This window comes from Python bivittatus, unplaced genomic scaffold, assembly GCF_059951505.1.
Source record: "Python bivittatus isolate LINGU-HERP-01145 unplaced genomic scaffold, Pbiv_v1 ctg000580_np1212, whole genome shotgun sequence".
NCBI lineage: Eukaryota > Metazoa > Chordata > Lepidosauria > Squamata > Pythonidae > Python > Python bivittatus.
Genome location: NW_028277087.1, coordinates 28,149,561 through 28,176,367, shown reverse-complemented (window position 1 = coordinate 28,176,367; position 26,807 = coordinate 28,149,561). Strand labels below are relative to the sequence as shown.

The window sequence follows — 26,807 nt, the reverse complement described above, 5'->3', positions numbered from 1 at the left end:
GCCAGCAAGGGATTGCAGGGTTGAGCAATTATTTCAATCAAGATGTGCTTGATAACCTTAATCCAACTCTTTCTGTTACGTCATGCTGAATCTCAATTTACAAAATAATTTTGAAGGGCTTCACCAGTTTGATCCAATGCTGCTCATTTTAATCAATGATCGTACATTTGGGGGATTGTGGAAACAAAGGATATATTTAGTCGAAACCTTGGACATTCAAAGAAATGGAAGTAAAATGTATACTTTTAAAAAAATGATAGATAGGTCCATAGGTAGACCAACAGGAGCAGCAGCAATAGTGGCAAGAAAAAATAATCACAGTGATGTTTGCTAGAGGGTCTGTGGATGAATGGCAGACTTTGTGAACTTATGCGAAGCAGTTGCAAGTGCTCTGAGGAAAGACTGGTCAGATTCAGATCCTGACATATCCAGGTAGGGCTAAGAAAATTCCTTCTTGGTATCACAGATAGCGCTCTAGTCAATATTGACAACACTGAGCTATTATAAGGCACTCCTTATTAAGCAACTTCCTATGATCCTATAGTGGCTGTCTTTAAACTAGTCTCTTCCAGATAAGTTGGGATTAAAATGGTCAGAATTCCTAGCCATCATGGTCAATTCCCATTTTGAGAGTGCAGTTTTACTGTATCTGGATGGTGAGGTGAAGCTATTTTAGAGTTCATAAACAAAACTGCATAATAGAAATTGGTAGGCATTTCCAACTACTGTAATATTGCTGAAAGGCTGCCATAAACAGAGGGCTCCCTATAACAAGGGAACATAGTTGCCTGGTCCATAATTTTGCATTTATTCACTCTCTGAGTTAATTACAAACCCCATGGGGAGCACTGCTCAGCATCAGAGCCCATGATGTTCAGTCTGATGCAGCATAAGCAGCATGTGTTTTGTACATAAGTTAATCATTCCACACTGATATTGTTGAAGACACTACACAGTAACAACATCCTGTCAGAACACTTTTTAATGAGAAAAAAAAAATCAAAACATTTTCACTGGTGCCTTTTATTAAGTAATGCAAAATACAGTACTAGTTATGACACTCCATGCAGTTGAGACGATATAAATGCAAGCTTACAGAAAAATAAGTGACCAAAGAACCCCTCAATTAATTTTGAGGTAGCGTACAGTGTGGGGAAATTGAAACACAATGGGACAGACAAACCAAAATATCTGTATCACTTTGTGCATTCATTATTCCCCAGGTTTTTTTTTTTACTCCTAAATACATTTGTATTAAATAACTTTGTGGGTTGTTTTGATTCCATTTCATCTAAAAAATAGATTTCTTTATAATATCACATTCTTGTATATCTTGCACTGCACACAATCCACATTTTAAAATAATCTTATAGGGTCTGATTTGTCCTTGCAAAAAGGTTTTTCCCTTCTCTTTCTTGCTCCTGCTTTCTCTTTTAACCTTTTCCTCCAAGAGTTTAGGCACGTGTGGCCTCATGCACAAAAAATAAATAAGAAACCTACTTGAAGGGGACAAAAAATGTCACTCAAAGTGCTTGAGAGTACTAAGGATAATCTAATAAATACCATTTTGTTTATAAAAATATATTAGGTTATAAAAGTGGGCAAAGGGTTAGTATCCAAGATGGAAAAGTCATTATGTGAAAAGTGTCTTGTAATATTTTTCTTTTCTTTTATCAGGCTTCTATTTTTTTCTGTTTAAAACAGTACCATTGTGACTGTGTGTATGTGTATCTCTCTCTTTCTCTGTGTGTGTGTGTATGTGTGTGTGTGTATACACACACACAGTATACACACACACACACACACACACACACACACAGAGTTTCTCAGAAACCTACAAGATGCTGGAAGTGTCAAATGTCATCGTAGTTGCTGTTGTTCTATCTCCTTATTGCAGCTTTGGAAGATGTTTCAATTAAGGAGGGTTCCATACAATTGTGCTTTTGTGAGGCTGTCCTTTCGACTCAAGCCTGTACTTCCAGTCCGTTGAAATTGCTGCTGCTTGCTATGGAGGCTTGAATGGCTTCCTTGCTCAATGGAAGACTGATGGATCTCTGAAGCCTCCATAGAACTCTGGTTGAGAGATTCAGCTGAGCTGTTTGGACTAACGTCAACATATTCTCTTTTCAACACAGGACTCCCATCAATGCTTTTGCTACTGCACACTTGGACTGTGATTCTTTCACCTTTTTTGTCCCTCAGTTCTTTCGTTTTATAAGAGGACAATTTGTCCTGCTTACAACTGGTACTTATGTCAATATTCAGACCACTGTCTGTCCTCAGGAAGCAAGAGTCCACAAGTCCACTTTGACAAATATCATCTCCCTCTGAGAAGCTATCACCTTTGTAACTAGCATAAATGGGACTTGACCGACTGTCTCCTTTTTTTATAGGACTTCTGTAATACTGCTCTGAAAAGCTGCAGGGTGAGAGCCTGCCACTGTTCCTGTAAGAATATGCACCAATATCTTCCACACTAAGTTGTCTCCACTGTCCAGGTAGGTCGTCTTCTGACAAATGGGTGTTCCTGCATTCACTGCGCATCTTCTGTGATGCTAAAGCTTGTTGAGTTGTTATGGCAGAGAAATGATAAGGCTCGCTTGCATAAGGTGACATAGTCCTAGTGAAAGTAGGGGAGTTCTCATTGTCATCTGCCAGCTCCATGTGCTGAATAGATTTAGCCTTGGCAAACCTTGGACTCCCCTGGTCATAACCTGAAGATGGCTTTCTTTCAAACATCTCATCACGGCTGCTCAGGTAAATGGCTTGCTGGGAGGCTGTCAAAGTGCTAGCTTGGGCATTCTCCTTCTCCTCAGAAGTTACACTAAAGCTGGAGTAGGAGCTAGAAGTAGGTAGAGAGGTAACATATTCTGGGAAAGCTTCATGAGAGAAGCTAGAATGGAAGCCATCTTCTTCAACTGTGCTGTCAGTGGAATTCTGGGACCTCAAGAACCCAACACCCTTTACTTGCATGTCTACACTCTGCCTTCTCTCCCGCCTTCTTTCCTCAGGGCAGTAAAGAGCTGTATCACTGCAATAAATGTCAGACTTGTACTGAGGTCTTTGGCCAAGTTTTCCAACAGATTCCTGAAAGGCAAGATCTCTGCTTGATGGTCTTGACATGTGGGGAGAAAGGCTATTTGGGTCAGGCTTTTCCAGAACTTTTGCAATGACGCAAGTTGGTATGTTATCAGCAAATGATGTATGACACAGGGGTACCGAGAGGCTGCATCCATGCTTTTCTAGATGGATGCTGACACGTTCCTGAAATTCAGCTGGCAGCTGTAATAAATGTGGGGAAGGAGAAGAAAAATATATGAAAGGGTTGTCAACAGTATAGCTTATGATCTAGAAATCCCAGTTATTGAAGCCTACAAATGTGACTCTTAAAGTGAAAGCAAGCAAATAATAAATAAAAAAGCTCCTATCATGAATGAAGTATTAACTCAGACGTGCAAACATGGCAGATTGCCCTAGCTGACTAAAAGAGTTAGCTATTTGTTATGTGCTGTCCTGCTTCATAGAGGTAGAATGTTCAACATTCAGATATTGAAATATATGAACATCCTCCCCTTCTTTGTCCTTTTTTGATTCATGTCCATTAACCAATATATTAACACATCAATTACTGTTAAATAAGGAAAACACATTTGCAAATTAACAATCAATATTAATCTTGAGGACTGCAGGTTGTATTTTCACTTACTTCCACTGTCAAAATAAGCTTGTAGCTCCCATGATATAAAGCTATTTCCCACTGACATGATTGTACACAGTAGTTTCAAGCCAGGCTGAAGTAGCTACTTAAGGGCAAAAACAGCCCTTCTTATTCCACTGGCAGAAGCTGACTGGGCTCACAACGGAACCTTGTTTTTAGTACCAGTGAAGTAGCAGACAAGCTCTGGGCACATAGGAAAGGCTGTGTGGTGGCCTGGGCAGTTCTGTCCTCAATTGGATACTTAAAAGAAGCAGCCAGGAGGCTCCTACTGCAACCTGAAGTGTCCCTTTCCCTAACAATGAGGCAAGCCCAGACTGTTGGACTCAGCAGTGGCTCTGAACACAAAGTCCAAGTGGCAAGAATAAGTCTTTGGTACAGCTGTACTACAATAAGGCCACATGTAACTTTCAAGAAAAAGTCTTCATTCCAGAACAACTATAAATCAACAGGGCAGAGGTCTATGGTAGCTGGATCTTCTTGTAAAGAAGCTTTTTGCGAGTGGGATGTGCTAATGGAATTGAGTTCTAGAGAAATGCATTCATCTTGATAATCAGTCACTGTCAACATAAAGACAAGTTACAACACTCAGCAAAGAAAGTAAATTTTAAAAAAAAATGTTGATATGGCCATGCTTTGTTATAAAATAACTCAATGTCCCTGATCTCCCCCAAAGCTCAATCTTGTGGTATACGAACATCTGCAACATAGCAGAATGCACTTCACATGCACTGCAACCATATCCTTCTTAGGCTATGAAGCCATGAAAGCAGCTGTTCTCATTTTCTCAGCTGTAATGAAGAAAGGGATAGTACCCAGGGACACAAATATGCAACCTGAAAGCTGATTTATGGCCCAGAAGGGCCCCCAAAGACTCCCATATTTATTTTTTGTGAGTCCACAAAACTAAGTCTGCAGTCCTACAAATAGTTTTGCTTGGAGAAAGCACCACTGGTCCCAGTGAGACTTCCTGCCTGGCACACAGACATAAAACGGTGTGGCTTTTGGATTGTTTTCAGGATTAATTTGTGCAGGAGGTCTATCCAGGGGATTATGCTAGCAGTTAGACAGCAAATAATATTGACTTGGGATGCATAGCTTTATTGATGTGAGTTTTTTTTTTCTTTGATTAGATTCCACGGCTGTACTAGATCTCACTAGTGATGCCCTGACTTCAGCAGTGGGGTAAAAAGCCTCCCTTGGGCAAGTTTAACTCCTGGCAGCTTCATGAATAGGTACATATAGTTTCCTTGGCAACAATAATGGGTGTGGTTTGCCACTGCCTTTCCCCTGGGATGATTTTTCCAATTCCCAGGTTGGCCCATAGCTTTGGGATTTTTCCTGTGGTGTGCCATCCAGGTACTAATCAAGTCTTTTTCTTTTTCTTTCTTTCTTTTTTGAGATCAGTCAAGATTGACATTTTTGTACCCATCCCCTCTTTTGTATTTGTGGAAACTATCAGTGCAAAACTGCCTGAAGCTTTAGATTTGGAAGGATTTTAGGATTATAAAAGAGTTGCAATAAGCCACAAAACTGAAATTTAAGATACTGATTTAGCAACTTAAAACTTCCCCTACCTACCCAAAAGGGTTGAAAACCTTGATTCTGTCTAATTAGAAGGTGCTTTGGGTGCCAGAAGAGGGCACGAAGTGGTCATATGTGGCCTGTGACCAAATGTGTGTCCTAGGCCATGACTTCACAAAACACTGGAGCTCTACAAAAATTGGTAGCTGTGCATATACATAGTTTCTTCTAGTACACAACATAGCAGTTATTAACATAATCCATAGGAACCTGTTATTACAGTCCTTTAACTAAAAATGGAAGGCATTAAAAAAGCACCATTATAGTTTTATATCAGTTCTATCTGGAACTTTAGTAGCCAGATTTCCTTTATATAAGAAAAGGAGAGGTGCTATTAGAAGGCCTTCCTCTTATTAAAAACAACTGATTTGTGATTTAATAGCTATTTAGAATCATTCACATCTTTGTTAAACTTCTTGCTATCTATACCCAGAGATAGTACATTGTGAAACAGCAGGAAGAGATCAGGCTGGCATCAAAGCAAGTCAATTTTCCAGTATTGCGGTGACATCAAATACTTAATACTTAACACATGCTCTTGTGTTATTTGCTATTTTCTATATTGAATCTTACATTAAAAATACACTTAGGGGCTGAGGCTGGTAGTGTAATAGGGGAGTACAGCTCTACTATTTTTTCAGAGTGAGAGAGTCAGGGTTACTGATGAATCTGCTTTGGTAGGTGAATAAGATGAAAATAAAGCTTTCAATATTTATTCATCTTTGCAGAGTAGAAGTCAGACTGAGGAAAAGATTGAAGCAGAGGCTGGATTCTTCTTTCTTTTTTTATGATGTTACCGTATCACTTTAACATTTGAAATAGAACTACTTCTTTGTAACATTGTTAGCTTTTCATTAGCTGAAGGATTTTTGGTGAAACTAAATATGTTTGTGACTCCTGATGAAGTGGACAGGGTCTTCCAGACTGTGAAGTTGGCCGCTCGTTTATTAGATCCAGGCCCCACCTGGGTGTTTAAAGCTGCTTGGGACAGTTGGGTCCATGCAATGGTATTGACTTCTTTGAAAGAGGAGGTGGTCCCTTTGGCTCTGAAGGAGGTGGTGGCATGCCCCCTCCTTAAGAAGCCATCACTGGACCCAACAATCCTGGAGAACTTTTGTCCCAACCCCAACCTTCCCATTTTAGGAAAGGCTGTTGGAAAAGTGATTGGGCAATGGCTCCAGAAATCCTGGAGGCAATGGATTATCTGGATCTGTTTCAGTCAGGTTTCAGGCTGGGATACAGTACTGAGACAACATTTGTCACGCTTCTTGATGACTTTTGACAGAGCTGGGATGTGGGTGATGCATCTTGCATTCTGCTCCATGATCTCTCAGCAGCTATCCTTCTGGACTGGCTGCAGGAACTGGGAGAGTTATGGTGGTTCTCTTCCTTTTTCTGTGGTCAGTTCCCATTAGTCTTGATGGAGGAGGGAGAGATCGAGTCTGTTGCCCCTCACTTGTGGGATGCTGCAGCGCTCAAAACTTTCCCACTACCATTCAACATCTACATTAAGCCATTGTGCATCTTCTCCCTGGACCATCCATGTTGCTGCTGTGTTCTGTCCCAGTATTTGGAGGCTGTCCAGATCTGGATGGGGAGGAACAGACTTAGGCTCAATTCTGACAAGACCAAGTGACTGTGGATATTCAGGCCCTCTGGTCCTGGGAAGCTTCCTCTCTCGTCTTGGATAGGGCAGCCTATCCCCATCTGAGAATGGTATACAATCTGGTGCTTTCACAACTTCTGGTCAAGGAGCAGGTGGCAGCTGTGCCAAGTGCGCCTTCACACAGATCCATTTAGTACACTGATTGCACCTGTCCTCAGTCAGGAGGCCCTTCAGATGATCACTCATGACCTTGTCATCTCATGACTGCACTATTGCAATACACTCGACATGGGACTGCCCTTGAAAACCATTTAGAAGTACAACTGATCCAGTATATGGCAGTGTGGGCAGTAATGGGCATGCCATGATATGCCCATGGGATACCACTGTTACATGAGCTGCACTGTTTGCCAGTTGGGTTTCAGGTACAATTCAAACTATTGGTTACCACCTATAAAGCCCTCCAGGGCATAGGGCCTGGTTATCTGAGAGACTGCTGATGGCTGATCACCAATTGTTTCTGCCTGTCCTGTAAAATATGGCAGAGTGGGTATGCTTCATGTTCCCTCAGTTAAATAATGTCATCCAGTGTGCTTTCTCTGTTGCAGTGCTGCCCTGAGGAACAGCATACTCCCAGAGATCCATACAGCTCCCACCCTGATGAAGTTCTATAAGGCATTGAAAACATGGCTATTTTCTCTGGCTTTGCGACAAGGTGGTGAGTGAGCCCCTGTAAGTGTTTATTTGGTATGATTTTGTTTTGTTGTATTTAGTCTTTCCAGATACATATCATCTTTCTTTCTTTCTTTCTTTCTTTCTCTTTCTTTCTTTCTTTCTTTCTTTCTTTCTTTCTTTCTTTCTTTCTTTCTTTCTTTCTTTCTTTCTTTCTTTCTTTCTTTCTTTCTTTCCTTCCTTCCTTCCTTCCTTCCTTCCTTCCTTCCTTCCTTCCTTCCTTCCTTCCTTCCTTCCTTCCTTCCTTCCTTCCTTCCTTCCTCTTCCTTTCTTTCCTTTCTTTCTATTTCTCTTTTAATTATGTAAAATGCCCAGGGTAATCTGGAGTCGGGCATTCTTTAAATTGATGCAAATAAATAAATAAATAAATAAATAAATAAATTCTATGATTTTGGAACTAAACATGAAATAAACATGACTGAGTCCAATAGTAATAATGCATAGTGTTTTTATCATACCATGAAAGCTTAATTGTGAGGTTTTTATTCATTATTTATTTATTTTTCTTTTCAACTTTAATTAGAATTTTTAAAATTGAGATTTAAATTTAAAGTTAGCACACTGTGCAAATGTAATTGCTAGGTCTTTAACTGACCTGGTTAAGTGGGTTAGGCAAGCACAGCAATGAGATGTCTGCAGGACCCTCAAAAGGCATCCTGGTTGCTCCATAGCAAAACAAAAGAAAACAAAACAAAACACTGAAATCTCATGAGGTTGCAAGATCTTGCACAAGAATGCCAAAATCAGAATTATATATAAGTATATGTATATGCATATGCCTATGCCTATGCCTATGCAGATACACACATACAGACATGCCTAGGCATTTCATAAGATACTTTGATAGCTCTCATTCAAAGACAATTGCTAATCCCTAGGAACTGCTTAACTATACTGGACTGATGCCGTCCAGATATGGTAGGGCTCCAACTTCCAGAATCCAAAGTTGCCATAATCATCTGGAGGGGTACAGTTGGGCAAAGCTGGATTAAAGCTTCATTTAGGTAAGTACTTCATGTCTCCAAAAGTTGTGAATTAGATACCTTTGGGAAGCTTACAAGAATAGCAAGATGGATATGCCAATATATGTCAGAACACTGGGTAGAATGTCCTTAAATATTTTGTCGCTGCAGACAAAATACTGAATTTCCCATCCATTACACTGATACAGCTTGGCACTTGAGGCTGGAATAGTCCCTACTCCATTAATACTCAGGATATGCTTTTCTGCAGAGCTTGTGGTGAGAAAAACCCCATTTAGCCATATAACACTATTACGGGGGTCAGCTGAATGATTGGATTGTTTTTATGATTTTAAGCAGCCTAGAATCCATGGAAGTTTGTTTATGCTGTCTTACCAATGACAATATAAACAAACAAACAAACAAAAATAATGCACCAAGTACAAGAGATATGGGGCTTGTTGGGCTTCTTGAACCTTCTTTACCTTTCCAGCTTGGCCTTGCAGCTACTGGGCTCAAACATGGTTTCATTAATCTTCACCCCCATCCCCATTATTTTGTCATCCAGTTGTCTCCATTTATGATCCCACCCAGACTTTCTCCATTCCAATAAGTGAATGCTATCTCATATCTTAGTGACCTTCTTATGATAGTTACTGACCATGGTCTTGCCCTTGGGCTCCTTGATTACTTTTCCCTCTGCTACCTATTTCTTGCCTAGGCACAGCATCGGAGCCTCCATCCTGCCCTCTCCCTCTCATGGTTCTTGCAAAGAAGAATCAGGCCTCGATAGCAAGCACATTGATGAATTTCAGTGATATATTTATGTTACCTCAGAAAGCTTATGCGCTCTGTCATAATTCTTGCTACACTGGAGCAGCTGAGCAGCTAAATTGCAATCCTTTCTATACAGCTCCTGCAAAATAACATAAAATGACATTTAAAAGTCTTAGTTCTACAACCAACAACCAAAAAGCTGCCATCAGTGATCTGAGAAAGTACAGAATATATTTAAGGTTTAATCCCAATGATGATGTGGTAACAAAAAGTTTATTGTATTATAATCCAGACTCCAGATGCTCTCACATGCGATTATAGTCTGGGAGGCTATATTGGACAATGTATATGCTTTTAAATGTCTCATTTTAAATGGATAAGTGATCTCAATGAATTTATTGTCATTATCCCAAATATAACAATGATAGATAAAAGACTGAAGTAAGCCATTGACCATGGCAATCATGGCTATATTACATATAGTTATGCAGTGCAATAAAACACACAGTTGAATGTCATCATAAGCTTGTTATTATTCTATCCAGCAACTTCAATTTTCAAAATGAGTATAACAAACAAGTTCCCACAAATCCAATTTCATTCTTTTTCTTTTTAAAGTTTAGGATTTTTGCTGTCTCTATAAATACTAATTTTGGAAAACTGAAAGAAACACTGATTAAAGGCCATTTGGATACATGATTGCATCACAGAAAATATGGGCAAACTTTAATTCAAAGTGTTTCCCCCCCCCCCTACTTATGTATGGTACTCATAAAACTGAATGGGCAACAATCTGGAAAGAAATGGGAATACATAATATTGACTCCCAAAGGTATAAGAAGTATAATATTTCTGCCCTGCCCTGCATCTTCAATCATGCATTTAACATCTATATAGCTCTAATACCTATGAACTTTCTACCTCTAATTTCACCTAAAATTAAGAAAATTGCCTAAAGACAACTGGAATACTAATTCAACTGAATGGCACATTCCAGACATTGCATCCAGACCTTCAAAAATGTCTTATGCACTATTGGTATAAGTTAAGATTATCATGCTTGAAGATATATTCACTCACATGAGTTCCTAGTTAAGCCTGCTCCAGAACAGGCTATTACCCATGCGGCCAGCTCATTTATAGTAATAGGAATAAAAACATATTGAAACACTCAAAATTTGACCAATCTGGACTTAAATGGATACATGCTATGCAAAATATTCTACATTTACTTTTTGACACTATGGGGGAAAATCAGTTTAGCCTGATCAAGAATAATAGCTACGTTAGTGGCTTTAGTGCCTGGTATATTATCTGGTGTAGGAGAACTACTTCAACCATGATAGATTCAGCCATTGTTTGTCAGAATTGGCAGGTATGTTTATTAGAGTAATTACCATTCATTTCACCCCTGAAGACTAGTTCCATGAAAATGAGATTTTTTTTATCTTGACAATTTGGTTAAAGGGGTGATAATAACACCCTAGTTCCTTAATTGCAACATATTTTCAATTTAATCTGCTCAGCTATTGATCTATTCAAATGCCATTTATATGGTTCTTTTTCATATGAAAACTGAATTGGTTGAAAAATAACCATGCACATGCAGTAAACACATTTATGTTTTTTTCCCCTTCCTTTAGATACAATCTAAAATGCCCATATTTACTTAGAAGATCTCAGCTTGGTCCAAGAACGCAGTGGCTTGGAGCCTAAATTAAATTAAGGAAATACACAAAAGGAACATTTCTGCAGGGAGTTGTACTGAATGGCTGAAAAGGCTCCTTCCAACTCTATGACTTCCAGATCCTTCCTTCTATAGTCACTTGTGGCTCCTGAAAAGTTTTTCTGAAAAGTCAGTAACTCTCCTGAGCAGCACGGGATCATAGGTCCAGGGGAAGAAATGGACAAGAAAATCCCTTCTGTGAATGTATGAATTTATCAACATCCCAGCTTGATATTGAGCAAATCTCCCTCTCTCCAGCAGTTCTCCCATGTTCCTCCTGCTTGGTTTAAAGTGGAGTCTGAGAAGGTTCTTTAGGAGTACAGGTGACCGTAGGGAGATGGTAGGATGAAAAATGTTTCTTTTGTGAACTTCCTGATAGCAACTATTATGCATTTACTGCATAGTAAACCTCATCCAATTCAATGGGTTTTACTGACCAGATAGGTACAATTGTGCTGTTCAAATGATCTTACCTAATGTGCACCAAGTATGACAAGCAAAAATACAAAGAAATCTTGAGCTAAGTTTTGAACCAAAAGCCAAATTTCTGTGTTCCCCTCAAAGGACAGATTGATGCTGTTTTGTTTAATCAGCACGGTTCCCAGAAATCTTTCCATTCAAAACCATTCAAAAGACTTGTTTTTGCTCTGATTTATCATTATCACCAAAAATGCTTTCAAGGGTTGGTTTACACATACAATGGGCTGGATGATAACTCCATGAAAATGAAACCTGGAGACAATTTACCTGATTTTTTGATAAAATCCATATCTTGTAGAATGATTAATATAGCTATAAATAGTACTCTATCATTTAAACGTCATTTTTTGCTTGTTCTGTATAGCTATGGATGCAGCTAATAACTGTAATGTGAATTCCTGACATGATGACACTGATGCTTGTAGCAGGATCATGTAGATGTCCCAGCTGGGTAAATATCAATAGCACCAAAAACAGTTATTGGGTAGAGGACACATTTGAATCATCTTCTCTGAAGCATATTCTTTCAATTCTGATAGAACTAGCACAATTATAGGAAGTTTGGCAGTTTTTGGCAGAATGTTAGGAAGAATGTCCTAAAGATAAGAGCATTTTGACGATGGAAACAATTACATAAGTGGTTGGTCTCTCCTTTGCTGGATATTTTCAAACAGGCTGGACAACCATACATAAAAATGGTTTCATTTGGACTCCTTCAATAAGTAGGGGGTTGGGCGCAATCATGTAAATTACTCCTTGCAACTCAGCAGGTTTATGTTTACAGATACCCTCTTATTTCAATTTTACAGGTTAGGTTTAGATTGTCATTTGTTTATGAAAATGGCTTTCCCTCAAGGAAACAAAGTGGTTTGGAAGCAAGGAATAATGAGCTACCTGAGTATATGAAGAGTTTCTGCTTGCCTCCAGCTATGTATACCTATGTCCATAGAATATCTACACAAATAACTTTGTGTGGATATCTAAATGAGTTCTGCATGAAGGCTATATAAATAGCTCTTGTGGTTTTTGCCAAAGCATCCCACTCTACAAATAAATGGATTCATGATAATGTACAGAAGTCTAAACCTGGCACCTTTTATTGGGTTTATTGAGACTACAGTTCCTGGAAGTTGCACCTATCATGACATTTGGAAGATATTATGAGAAATAAATTGAGAGCCAGCAGCTCTCTGCACAGAGATATCAGTTATGTCAACAGCCAGCAATTGCTGGGCTCCAAGAAGCATAGGGCAAAGTCTCCACTGAAATGTGGGGGAGATATGGAGAAAAAGCAATGGATTTTAATTGCCATGATTATAAGAGGGGAACTACAACTTCACATTGACTAAGGGCAAACAATTGTTCAATACGGAAATGGTTGAAGCTGGTGAAACAAGGACTCCTGATTCTCATGCCAAGGAAAGACATTGGTAAACAAGGGACGGATGACATGGCAGAGAACTTCAAGACTGAGAAAGAGCAGCCAAAAGATAGGAAGAAGAAGTTCAGAATTTAAATCTAGGGACTCCTTCTCTTTCTCTCTCACATACACTTGGCACATCTAAGAGATTTCAGGCAAGTCTTAGCTTAGTGGCCAAGCTAAGCCATGTGAAGTTGGGAAACTCAGATTTACTGATGAATTTTGGTCCAAGGAGCTTGAGAAGTGCAATCCACACTCACCTGGGGTTGTCAGGCTAGGGAGCCATTTCACATAAAATTCTTACTATACAGAATGGTGTCTGCATGTCTGTATCTACTGTTTGATTATTGATCAAATTGTTAATCAGATCTTTGTGATTTTGTTATTAATCTCTTGGTGGACTATTTTCTTTAAGCAGAAAAGGACTTTGAGGAAAAGTCTCTATAAATATAATTCTCCAAGGATGAAAAGCTTCTTCTGGCATGATTTGTTTTTTCAGAGAAAGGATGAAGAAAAGATTACAGTATTCGATGTGAGTATAATGAGTTGGTGGGGATGCACCATGCAAAGAGTTGAACTATATATTACACTAAAAAATGTAATGGGTCATTGGAACTAAAGAAATAGGTCTGAGTCTTGAAGGGAAGAAAGGGATATTGCTGACCAGGAAACAGGATGGTAGATCCCAGAAGAGCAGAGGTGACTCACAATTATGAGAAACTAAAATAAATGTGTATTGCCTAGACCTTTTGATTTCTTTGGAGCAAGAGCATGGATCAGGATATAACAGAATAACTTCCATGGCTTAACAAATCTGCTAACATTATCACTTCCTCCTAATCAACATGGAGACAAATGAGCTTGCTAAAAGCTGCTACAATCCATATCATCATGGGCTTTGAACAGGAAGGAAGGTGGTCAGATGATCTCATCCATTCTTTCATTTCATGGAAAAGGACTGATGGACAGGAAGGAAGGTGGTCAGATGATCTCATCCATTCTTTCATTTCATGGAAAAGATTATGTTGATGGGAGATACCTGATTTCTTAGATCATAACCTCAGTTATCAGGATTAGATTCTTGGGACAAGATGAGTTATACCTTGCAAGGCCTGAAAAAACTGTGTTTGCCTAAAACTTGATGAGCTTGATCAGGAGGGCTTAAATTGAATCCTGTAGGAACCAGAGAAGAAAAATATAAAGTATGGATATCAGATAATGACTTGAAGGCTATAAAAATAAGGAAGAATGTTGAAACATGTCCTATTGAACCATTACAAAAATCAGAAAGATTGGCTCATAATATTCATGCATTTCATTATCTAAACTTTTATGTCAAGATTGTGGGAAATAAACATGATAAGCTTGAACTGTTAATACAGGAAGGCAAATATTACTTAATATGTATAGCAGAGAGATGATGGGATGACTCCCATGACTGGAATATAGCAATGAAGGATGCAATTTGTTCAAAGCAACAAAAGCAGTAGAAAAGGGAAGAAGTTGCATGGTAAATTAAGTGCATCCATGCCTATATAGAAACCCAAGTGCATGAATTAATTTGGTGATACTGTAAAGAGCATCTGGGTTAAAATAAGTGGAGGAATGAATAAAAGCAGTATATTACTACTGGCCTAATCAAGGAGAAGATGGAGATGATGCTTTCCAAGAGCAAACTGCTTATCTTTCAAGGACACAGGGAATGGTAGTGATGGGGACTTTAATTTTCCTAGCATTTGTTGGATAACAAACCCTGCCAAGCATTGTCTTCCCAAGAAATTACTGATTTGTCTTGTTAATGACTTTTTCCTTCAGAGGGTAGAGGAAGGCACAAATCATTGACTTGATACTAACCAATAGGGAAGACTTCATTGATAAAGTGAAAATCATAATAACGCTGGGGAAAACATTTAATTAAATTAATGATCACCAATTAAAATTGTCTATAAAATAAGATAGCTGATTGGTACAATTAATTGATCCCTTAAAATGATTTTAAGGGAAAGTAAAGCTGATTATAGTCAAACAGAGGCTATGGTAGTTGTGAATTGGAGGCTGGAGGCTGTGAGCTGCTGGAAGCTGCTTCTACAGTCAAAGAGGGTCTAATAAACTGAGAATGAATTCTTACAAGATGAAGAGTTTATGGATGGCTCATTCCTGGTGACTGGAATGGCAAGTTTTGTTCTCAGTAAGGCTGCATACCCTCAGACATAACAGTTTGGAGATGGTCCTCCAATCATAATTGCCATGATACCTCTGTAGCCAGAAGGGCCAGTTGTCAGGTTTTGTTGGGTGCCAACTATGTCTTCTTCTAGACAGAAAAAGTAATGCTTGGAATAGTAAACCAGCATATAACATATAATTAGAACTTAATGATGTTGTCTGTAGTTGCTGGCTCCATTTGAGATTTAGATGATTCTCCCATTTGTTTTAAAAAAAAATAAGCCTGTTTTGATAAATCTTTAGCAAGTGAAATTACTGTTCTGTACATTCTTACTAAGTGGAATATAAGTAGTCCTCTTTAGTGACCACTTAGTTGTTAAGCAAAGCAGTCATTAAGTGAAACTACAACTGTGCTTATTTATTTCAGCTTATTGCAGCTTTCCTTTGCTTTATAGACCTGCAAAGGCCATAAATGCAAGCCTTGGTTGTAAAGTTGTTTTTTCATCACTGTCATAACTGCAAATGGCCACTAAAAGAAGCAGTCGCTAAAAGACGACTACCTGTAGTTAAAAGCTGAGTAATTAATACAAAAGAGTACTGAAATTACTTGTAACATAATATTTCTATTCTATAATTCATAATTTTTACCTTTATCTTTCCATATATCATAGCAGAAAAAATACTCACATTATCTTCCGATAATTTATCGATTGTCACCTTGGCTTCTATCAAATGGTTATTGAGGGCTATTATTTCATGGCTTAATGCTCTTTTTTCTTCTTCATAGTGTTGACCCTGGGTACAAAACAGTTCAATCAATATTTTTGCCTTCCAAAACAAGCTACAGAGCTGCTGTTTCACCAGCCAAAGAGTAATTGTATGAAACATCTTTTCTCCAATATTTCTTTTTTTCTGTTACATTTCTTCCCAAGAATTATATAGTAGAGAGTTGAAAGCTGACATTTCAAAACATTCAACTTTCATATGAAATATTTTCACAGATTGTTTTTGTGTTCCAGTGTCAGGCATGTACAATTGGACTGTAATATTTATAGTCAGAAAAATATAGTGTGCTTTTCCTTATTGCATTATCCGATCTTAGCATTGATTCATGGCCCATATATAGCAAGCCATGTTTAAGCCTCTAATCTGACAGCACTTTTACATTCTTATGGTCAATGGATCTGCTTTGCAAAACAGAGATGTAATTTAAGGGTAATTGGTTATGTTTGTGATGGATCTATAAAAAGCAGTAAGCCCAGTAGTATTATCATTACAAAGATAGGTCTGCCCCATTTTGCTGAAGCTATGCTGTTACTGCAACTTAATCAACCATGTCTGCTAAATAGCATATCGATATTACAAATATATAAATATTATTGATTTGGAAGTATAATTAATTTTGGCCATGAAATACCATTGGAACAGGAGCTTCATTTTATCCTATCTATTTTTAACTCCCTGCTTGATCTCAAAATCTGGCCCTGAAGGTCTCCCAATCCTCTACAGCAGATTTTGAAAAAATGTATAGGAGTTGCAGGACGGAAAAAAATTAGGAGAAATCCCAATAGAAGAATGGATGTTTGTAGCATAATGCTGATTTCTACCTTCCTTCCTCAGAAACCTCTGCTGTGCCACATTTTGGCCAGTTCTTCTCAGTGTCCTGAACTGTTTCTTTATTTCTAAGGTTCAAATGCTGTCATTTAGGGCAATGTCTTTCCAAAAATGTTTCTATTTGAAGAACACCAAATATTCTCTCAACAATCATTTAAAACCCACAGTTCTTGAACTGTGCATTGCCGCTTCCAGGGCACCATAGGATATTTTAAATTTTTGAGGAAAATACAGTGGTAGTTCAGTTTTGGCCTACAGGTGCCATGAAAAAATTACTGAAACCCTAATGGTGCTAAGAACTGAGAAAGTTTGGGAACCTCTGATTTAAACTTTTTTTTTTTAAACCCTATAAAATTCAAGCTGCAGTAGGTAATGTGATATCTTCATATATCTCCTTTGGTTCCAAACTCACTTGTCTAATCAACAATCTAAGAAATAAATGAGAAGCAAGCAGGCTGCAAAACAGTGCTGGCCTCCAGCATCATCTTTACTGAGAAAGGATGTCCTGAACTATAAATAGGTAGGCCTCATAAACTTCCTTAGAAAGTCAAAATGGTCAGTAGCTGCAGCCCAGTGTTTTGTGACTATGCCCCCAAAAGGACAAAGTTAAACCAGGATAGACAGGAGAATCTTGGGGAACTAGAAGGGCTAGTGGGGAATAACTTCACTTCTTTATTGTCTTGTAAATGGATTCTTTTGTGGTTGACCATAGCACCACGGCACCCATTACGTGAAGCGACAAACTTCCATGATAATCATTTTGTGAGAATCCATACATTATGTCCTTAACATTCCATATATGCTCACTGGCCTTAAAAGTCCATCTAAGCCTCTATTAAATTAAAACACTGCAAGACATAATATATCAAAACTGACTGAAATAACTTCTATAAGCATGAGGCAGAAAGATTTTGTGTCTCATGCCTATCAGTTATTGGGGGGCCCATAGCCAGCCCTATTTTCTTTAAATTCAAGTCAACATGCAATTATTTGCTGGCAGAAGAACTTCTTCAATGAGGACATCTGTACTATTTCATCTGCCAATCAATTGGGGTAGTGCCTTAAGGCATTTTTCTTTCAGTACAGCTGGAGAAACAGATGGGAGCACCAGATGCATCCTAAGGGTTCTGACAAAAGTGTCCACAAATTGCATCAAGACACAATAGTGTTAGAATAATTTTGTATTTATTCCATAATTTGTAAAGTGTACCTAAGGATACCACTCAGTGTAACCTGAATATTGCAAATGTGTATCATAGAAGGGTTGCAAACAAGACTCTTTGGATTGTTTGCTCTACTCCAGCAAACAACCTACCTTACCTTTTATCTGCTTTTCCTTGCAGGTTTGCACCTGCTTAAAGGTGTAAACAAGCCAGGAGTAAACTATGCATGTCTATTGGCATATCATGCTATGTCACCCTTATAATCAATTACCTAACAATAAATCATGGTTTCAAATTATGCTTTATTCATAGAACAGGTATCCCTACTTCCACATTAAATTAAGTCAAAAGTAAACCAACCATTTATGGTTTAGCATAATGTGGGAACCTAGTTGCTTATTTCCAAAATCATCACCACCATCACCACCCCCACCACCCCCATAATAATGGCTGCTATCATTGTTTCCTCTCCTTTTTTTTTATGTATGTCATTTCTGCAGCCTTTTATTTCCCTTTAAGAAGGAAGGAGAGAAGATAGGAAGAAACAATTCCACACACATTGGCTGGTGTGGGTCTCCCGGGCTGCGTGGCCGTGTTCTGGAAGTTTTGTTTCCTAACGTTTTGCCAGCATCTGTGACCGGCATCTTCAGAGAGCAGGAGCACAGACAGGAGCAGTTCTCTCTCCTGCTCCTGCTCTCTGAAGATGCCTGTCACAGATGCTGGCGAAACGTTAGGAAACAAAACTTCCAGAACAGGGCCACACAGCCTGGAAGACCCACACCAGCCATCGTATTCCGGCTGTGAAAGCCTTCGACAATACATCCACACACATTCCTTTTAAGAACTTCCCTCTCTGCAGAAAAGGGCTCCCCAAACTTACACTTATCTTTCCTTTTTATTGTAGCACACGCACTTCTCCACTGCATTTGATCCCCAGGGAACAAGACTGCCCACCCCATTAATCAAGCTCCATGGTGAGGTCTCCTCTGATACCCTAAGCGCTGCCCCACATTTACTCTCATTTACATGAAATAGCACAGGAAGCAATTTCTTATTTATCTATTTATCATATTTTATATTGTCTCTTAATACAAAAATACTACAGCATTTTATAAAATCCTAAAAACATTTCAGAGTAACAACCAAGCAAAAACTAAGGAAAACACCAGAAGAAAAACTAGAAGAAAAACAAAGTAAAAGACAATCTTTTAAAAGACAACTGTTATGGGGAGGTAATAAGCTGGACAGGATCCGTCCAACCATCATTACTTTTATAACTTGCCCTTCTAATTTAGGCATTTATGGTTTCTTACCTCCCACTTTATTGTATCTTGAAAGAAGAGAGGGACACTGCTTTTTGGGGAGGGTGGAGGAGAAAACCACATGCTTACAGAGATGCTGTAATGTTTGTCCATTCCATGTCTTTTTCTTTTTTTTGGAGAAAGGCTTCTTGCTTTGAGAAGTTCTTTGTATGCTATTCCTTATTTTGATGTTTATCATAAGTAGCTGAGTAGGAAGAGTTTATTTGTATCTTTGGAACACAAGGCAAAGGTAAAAAGAATTATAGAAATCAAAATATGACAAACTGCTTACATGAAGCAACACTTAATGTGATTTCAAGACTTTACTTTTGGGTGGGTGGGAAATTATGCACCCCCAAATTTAATTGGTGGCAAAGAAACAATTATTATTATCTCAGGGCAGGTCTCTACTGTTTCCAAATGAACTGTGCAATGTCTAAGTTGAAAATGGCAGGAAATTTAGTTGGCTAACTTATTTCAAGTAAGATAATTCCAATGGAAAAAGAAAAAAGAATGGGAAACTAATGGGCAAATAATCACATGTCCAAACTCTCTCAGAACATATTTTGTCTATAAAGAAGTAAGTACATCTAACAGGTCAAGCCCAGGACAATAGATCGGCATGAGTGAACAGTGTCTCTAATATCCTCTGGAAATTATTTTGAAATGTTTGAAGAAACTGATGCCACAAGTGAATCTCGTTAACAGGCACAAAATGGAAATGAGTATGTTAATAAATGCAAAGCAATAGACCCAGATAACAACAATAGCTGGGTTTTGTGGCTTGACCTTAAAACAGGGTTTGCTTGGATGGACTTCAAAGATGTAGATGGGGAGTAAATTTAATAATACACAGTTTCCTTATGTGGTCTACATACAATGTTTCTTATGTACTCTTTTGAATACTATTCTAAAATATACATTTTTCTATACAATTTACCTTAGTTTGCTGAGGATGAAATTCTATATTCAATTCCTGCACTTGGAGCTCTCATTGAATGTGGATTGGAAAAGCATTAACTGATCCAGTTTCTTTCTGATGTATAGATTTCTATCTTCACATTGTTTTTTCTTCTATATGCCATCTTTCTACTTCCATTTATACATAGCACAAATATTATGTTTAAAGATGGAGGACGGTTTCATTTGTCCCTCTTTTAAGGAAACTAAGATAATTTGCATTTGTGGACTGATTTACAGAGAATCTTGTGGACTGTGTACTTCCGCAACATTTTGTACCATCTCAAAAATTGCATAGAAAAATCTATGGTTGCAAATGCCTCCACTGATTTTCCCATGGGAGGTCAGGAGTTTTTTGTTTTAATTTTAATGCTAATTTTTTGTGTATTTCTTCCTTCAAAATGACAGGCAATTGTACTATCAATTTTCAGCAACTTCAGTCAAGGCAATGCAAAAAGGAGGCTCAAAGGCCACCTGTGGCATTGGGACCACTGTTGTCACCAAAAGGGGACTGAAAAAGAGCCAAAGTTCAGATACAATTTCTTAAATAAGCTGTTTGCTTAGAGATCCATACCCAAAGAACTGGCTATGGAAAGTTCTTATTCAAGAGCTTCACTGAGTGTCTTCTAATTATTTTTAATAAGTAGACCTTAAATGGTATATCATCTGCCATTTGAAGCTTGTGTAATTGTAGTTCTCAAACCATCTAAATCTCTTCCATGCTATTACGATGAAAGGAGTCATGTGGCACAGGCCTTTTTTTAGTTAAATCTATTAGCAAGTCTTCGTGAAAAACATGGGAATGGTTGCAAATTGAAATATTTAAAAATACTTAAGAAAAAACTTCCAATTCAGCTATCTTATTGGAGACAGCTCTACTGTGACCTCTAGAAGTTTGAAGAGTATTGCATTGCATTGCATTTTGTTATGTTATTAATATTAATCTAAGCAATCATGATAGAGGGAGATCTGAGGGCTTAAAAAGGTATTCATCACTGAATGTGACTCAGGATCTCCAGGTTGCACATCTCTGCTCTATAGGAAGTGAGAAACAAGATTAGGAACTGTCACATTCCTAAGTTAGTACTCCAAATATGTATGAAAATACACATATTCTACTGCTCTTAAACCTAGTAGGGGATAGCAGCTATTAGTGGTGAGTGAATCACTCAAGTTCTGATTCAATGCATCAATTCTTTTTTAAGAGTCAGGTCAACTGAATCATATTTGAAATGTCAGATTGATTTGATAGAAAAGTAGGGGATGCATCAAACTGCCAAATCAATTCAAGGGCATCCAATTTGTTATGAAGGAGTCATTTGATCATACCACCACTAGATCAGATCTTTGAATTAAAGCTTCACAAAGTCTTAAACTAAGCAAAACTTCTGTGATTCCATCTACATTGTTAGATTGGCAACACCATGAATGGTGTGCCCTTGCCATCTTCTGGAATTTCAGAATGGTCTTGTCCAAATACTACCTAGGGCCAACTTTATTTAACTTGTGAGATCAGCCAAAAGTAACTAGATGCTACAATCTATTGAGGCTTATGTAGCTAATAATTTCTGGATATTTCAGGGTGGAACTTATCCCAGAGATAAAGCTAGAACAACCAGTCACCCAGGATATATGGCATCCTTCATAATGCTTGGCATGTAAAGACAAATATAAGAATTCTGAGAACCTAGGGCCAGCATAATGCCTTACTTAAAGCTCTTTGACATCTTCAGGTAAAACCAAGTCAAACCTGGGGCTATATCATTCCAGAATGCAGAAGTATGGAATCATATGTTTCTTTAACATTTTTTTTCATTAAAAATCCTCTCCCTATGTATAGAAAACTAGATAATCGGGGAACATTCATTGATCTATTCCCTATTGACATGCTGAAGTGGTACAGTCCTAAAATGCTTTATTGAAAATTTATATTTTGAATGGTAGTGATTATTTCTTAATATATTATTCATTCACTGCAACACTTAAAACTATTTGCAGCCCAAATTTATGCATGTTTGCTTAAAAGGAATTCTTACTGGAATAAATAGGACTTCTATACCTTAACTAGGGAATTATGAAGTCCCCCTATGCAAGATCAAGCACCACATAACTTGCAAATTAACTCTTATACATACATCAAAAGCAGCAGTGCTTTTACATTTGAATCCTTTGAGCTTCCTCTCCAATCTTTTGTAGTCTACTTGATTACAGCAGCTAAAATAACCTCTTCTGTAAATGGTGACTATTTTTGTATTTGTAATTCTATAGAAAGAACTCTATTTTCAGTTAGACAAAATGGAGAATGCTATATTTGCTTCATGGCTGTCTTGCCTATTGCGACAACATTTGTAGGTTTTAGCAATCTCAGCTTTAATGGTAATGGATTAATAGAAATCTGAAGGTTCACAGGAATACTGTAACAGCAAAGTAAAAACAATTTGATATAATAGAAAAAAAAATGTTTTTTTCCATCATCCCAAAGCAAAGATGTTGATTTTCCAATTTAAAAACCACCCTTGATTTCAGAACTTTACACATGTCCCACAATTCTTTTAATTTACTTTTACTTTCATCTCCATCAAACATATTCCTAGCCTTTCATTAGCATCCTCTGACAATGTGAACAGTCTCAAGCGTATATATCTCTGAAGCAAGGAAAAGAGAGCAGTGGCTCTCCAGAAATTAGAAAATGACAAGTACTAGCAGCCTCAAATAGGTGAAGGATAAAAGACATTATTGTTCAGTAAGATCTGGTGAGCCACATGTTTCTGCCGTTGTTTTAAAGTCCATGACCCAATAGTTACACTAAGCAGTACAGATGCCATAGCAACCTGTTCATTGCACAACAATCTTTCACAGCCAATGTAATCATGACTTAGTAATGTGGTTGACTGGTTCTAACTGCTGAAGAATGTATGCCAAGCTGGCCAGAGACAAGATGCCACCCTTCCCCATTCTCTTTTCAAAAGCTGACTGAGCTGTCAGTTGACTCCTAGGTCAACACCAATGATGGGCTCTCCTTGATGACCAAAATTGTGGGGAAGATTTTGATTACACATTAGGAGAAACTTCCTAGTAGTAAGAGCTATTTGGTAATGGAACAAATTATCTGGGGAGGTGATGGGCTTTCTTTTGCAGGACAGTTAAGCAGAGGCTGGATATTTATTTATCAGGTATGATGTTGGTCACATCCTGCACTGCAGATCCTGCATTTAGCAGAGGGTTTGATTAGATGATTTCCAAAGCATTTCCAGCTATATGATTCTGTACAGACAATACTGTGTTAAATGGGCCGATGATATGGCTAAGTAACAGGCAGCTTCCAGTGCTTTTAATCACAGCATGATCATCAGCCAGAAACTTCAAAATGACAGACCTTTCAAGCTAAACATTATTTCTTGAGACAGAAAAAATAAATAAATAATCACATTCACTTTCACAATAGGAAAAAGACCAAAGGTCAGCTGAAGATTCCAGCTAATTTGTGTCTGTCTTTGCAAATACTGATCTTAGGTGATTGGCAGATATCAGCATCCCTATACTTTGTATTTTTTTAGCATAAGGAAGCCCACTTTTAAAATATGACATTGGTGCCCAGATCCCACAATAAAACTTTACAATGATATGCATTTCTTCTGATTTTTAAAATGGCTTTATCTTCTGATGTAATAATATTTCTAAGCCTAAGGAAGCTCTGACATTATTTTTACAGATGGGAATCAGACTCACATAGAATTATTGGGTCAGAAGGATTCTAAAGGCAATTTGACATGGATTCCCTTAGGAGACAGCTTAAGAGATTTTGGACTTTCCTTGACCCAGAATGGTAAAAAAGAACAATAACGCTAAATACTAGATGAATTTAGTTGGCTGCTCTTTGATAGTCCTATTAAAAAAACTGGCCTGATAGGCAGGTATTTTCCCTTTGGATTCAATCTATGAAAACCAGAGAATCATCAGTCTAGAAGGGGCTTGGAGGTCAGCTAATACAGCCCCTACTCAGTGCAGGAAATACAGAGCAAGGCTATTCTCAACTGATGGCTATCTTGTCTCTGCTTGAAGGTCTTCAGTAAGAAAGTCCCCAGTCAACCATTCCAAACTGCTTCCATGGTAAATTGTTTTTCCTGGTAGAAAGTTTGTCCTAATACTCCTCATGCCTAAGACTTTCAGGAATTATCAAGTCTCCCTCTGCCTTCTCCTCACCAAGCTAAGTATACCTACTGTAGTTTTCTTCAACCACAGGATGCCTAACCAGCTTCACTTCTCTCTTTTTCACTTGCCCCAATTTGTCTACACCTTCTAAATGTGCATGGCCTGGACCTAATTCAGTATCCCATGCTGTGCTAACTAGGCACACACAAATTATCGACTATATATCACCATTCCTCAGATTAGCATGTGTAATATAGTGCATCCTTTTAGATTAACTATTCTTAATTTGGGGAGTAGTTACCTGAAGTTGCTGGGAAGTTTCATTTGCAATTTAGAGCTAACTGTTCGCAATATTCTGATGATACACAAACAAACTGAATTCAGACAAATGGAATTGTTACTGTACTTCCAAGATTTGGAGATTTATCTTTTGAGAATGGTGGTGTACTTTCCCTTAAAGTTCAGGTTTGCACTACTGGATCCAATAGTGATGCTGGATGCTAATAACATCAGTGGCATGGAGGGCTTCTTATCAGCTTCAGTTATTAATTCAAGTAGGTGCACCCCTATCTGGAAGAAAGTGATCTGGTTTTAGGGACTTATGCTCGAGTAACATCAAGGCAGGACTACTGCAATGTGCTCTTTGTCAAGTGGACTGGGAAGACAATTCAGAATTGTAGCTGGCCCAGAATGAGGTCCTAAGAATGGTCAGCAGGACCTTCTGGAGTTCCCACATTGTCTACATGTTGAAACAGCTTCACTGGCCCAACCTACTTTCAGGGCTACCTGAAGTCAGCATTGATTCCTGGCGACTGCTGGACTAATCCCTGCAGTTTTCTTGGCAAAGATTTTCAGAAGTGGTTTGCCATTGCTTCCTTCCTAGGGCTGAGAGTGTGTGTGACTGGCCCAAGGTCACCCAGCTGGCTTTGTGCCTAAGGCGGGACTGGAACTCATGGTCTCTTGGTTTCTAGCCTGATTACACTAGACTGGCTTTTCAGGGCTGCCTACTCTTATACAATCCATACTGTACTCTTAGGTCATCAGAGGAACACTTTTTAGAGGTCCTGCCATGAATGAGTTCCCATCAATGACTCATTTAGCCTTCTTTGTGGCTTCATGGCCAATGAGACATGTCTTTCTTATATCAGCAAAGGACAAATACTGTAGAAGAATCATTTGCTTTAGATCCTGAGAAGCCACCCAAGGGATATAACGTGACCCTGGCAATCCAAATTCCAGTATTCAGGACTCAGACCACTGAGTCCCTGAGAACATCAGTGCCTGAGAATGCCAGACTGAGGCTTTGCAAAATAAGGCCTTTGTAATCAAGGCCAGCTAATATCAGCTATGTTTGAGTGGAAGCTGAAAGAATCTGAATTTAAAACCTGACTGGACACACTAAGATGCTGGAACAATTTATCAGTGATTGCCTCCTATAAATGTGTTATGCTGTGGCTGTGGTTGTTATATGGATTCTGCCTCCCATTTATCTTGATATGTGACTTGGTATTCTATCCCCTGTATGAATTTGGGCTGGATGTGTTTATATTTTACTGTGTATTTCCTAACAAAAGCTAGTACAGTATTGCTTATGCACAATGGATCAAGCTGAGTATGGCTGGACAATAGTATGGCCTTTTTAATGAAACAGATTGCAATTAGAATTAAAGCAAGGCACTTTGTTATTACAGTTTAGTATTATATTTGTTTTCCTAGACTTTTTTATGTCATTGTTTTAGTTTCTCTCTGTTTCTTGTATATTATTATAATTATTATCTATTCATGCAACAATACCAGTTTTGCCATGGCGTTCCTGAAAAAGAGAATATGCGCAACATTCTTTTAGATATTTTCAGTGAATTACTTTCCCCACAGAAAATCCAATAAACAATCTCCCTGGTCCCAATTGGATGTCAATGAATAAGGGAAAAGCTGAATTCTTCTAGTGAGAATTCTTTATGTGTTTAACACTGAAATATAGAGGAGCTATATAACAGCATTTAGAGGAAAGTATTAAATAAAATAAAAGCAGTATAAAACTTAAAAGAATAAAAATGGGAAATAAAACATATAAAACAAATAATACCTAGAATGTCAGACATAAATATTTAATGTAAGGGAAAAAAAAGAGGATTAAATATCTTCTGAAACGATCTCAAGACATACAGTGTCCATGGTAGGTAGGCCTCCCTGAGATGGAAATTTCACAAAACTTCCATCACTTTGAAAAGGCTCCGCTCCTGATAGACGCCTTCTCAACGACATCATACCTCAGGTTGATAAGCAGAGCATCTAAAAAACTTGTAATAGTAGTGGGAATGACTGGGAGATATGACGAAGACCTGCAGACTAAACCATGGTCTGATAAGAGGCAGATGTAATGGGGCAAGTGGCCCAGAAGGGACTCTAATTTTGTACTTTCAAACTTGCAAGTTTGATGTCAACCTTGCGA

General features: G+C 38.2%; 1 protein-coding gene and 1 long non-coding RNA gene across 9 annotated transcripts in view; one reads left to right on the top strand and one right to left on the bottom strand.

The window, feature by feature from the left end:
* Positions 1-952: 952 nt before the first annotated feature.
* Positions 953-26,807, bottom strand: part of BEGAIN (brain enriched guanylate kinase associated) — a 150,640-nt gene continuing 124,785 nt past the window's right edge. For all 8 annotated transcript variants that reach the window (XM_088149834.1, XM_088149835.1, XM_088149832.1 and 5 more), the window contains 3 exons: positions 15,853-15,960; positions 9,432-9,515; positions 953-3,282 (listed from right to left, as the gene is read on the bottom strand). In XM_088149834.1, the coding sequence (XP_088005960.1) occupies positions 1,912-3,282; positions 9,432-9,515; positions 15,853-15,960 (1,563 nt within the window). In that variant the 3' untranslated portion in view covers positions 953-1,911. The remainder of the gene's footprint in view (positions 3,283-9,431; positions 9,516-15,852; positions 15,961-26,807) is intronic.
* On the top strand, positions 2,377-8,220 carry LOC148214703 (uncharacterized). The gene is made up of 3 exons (XR_015797688.1): positions 2,377-2,498; positions 4,849-4,950; positions 7,514-8,220. It is a non-coding gene; the product is annotated as an uncharacterized LOC148214703 (long non-coding RNA).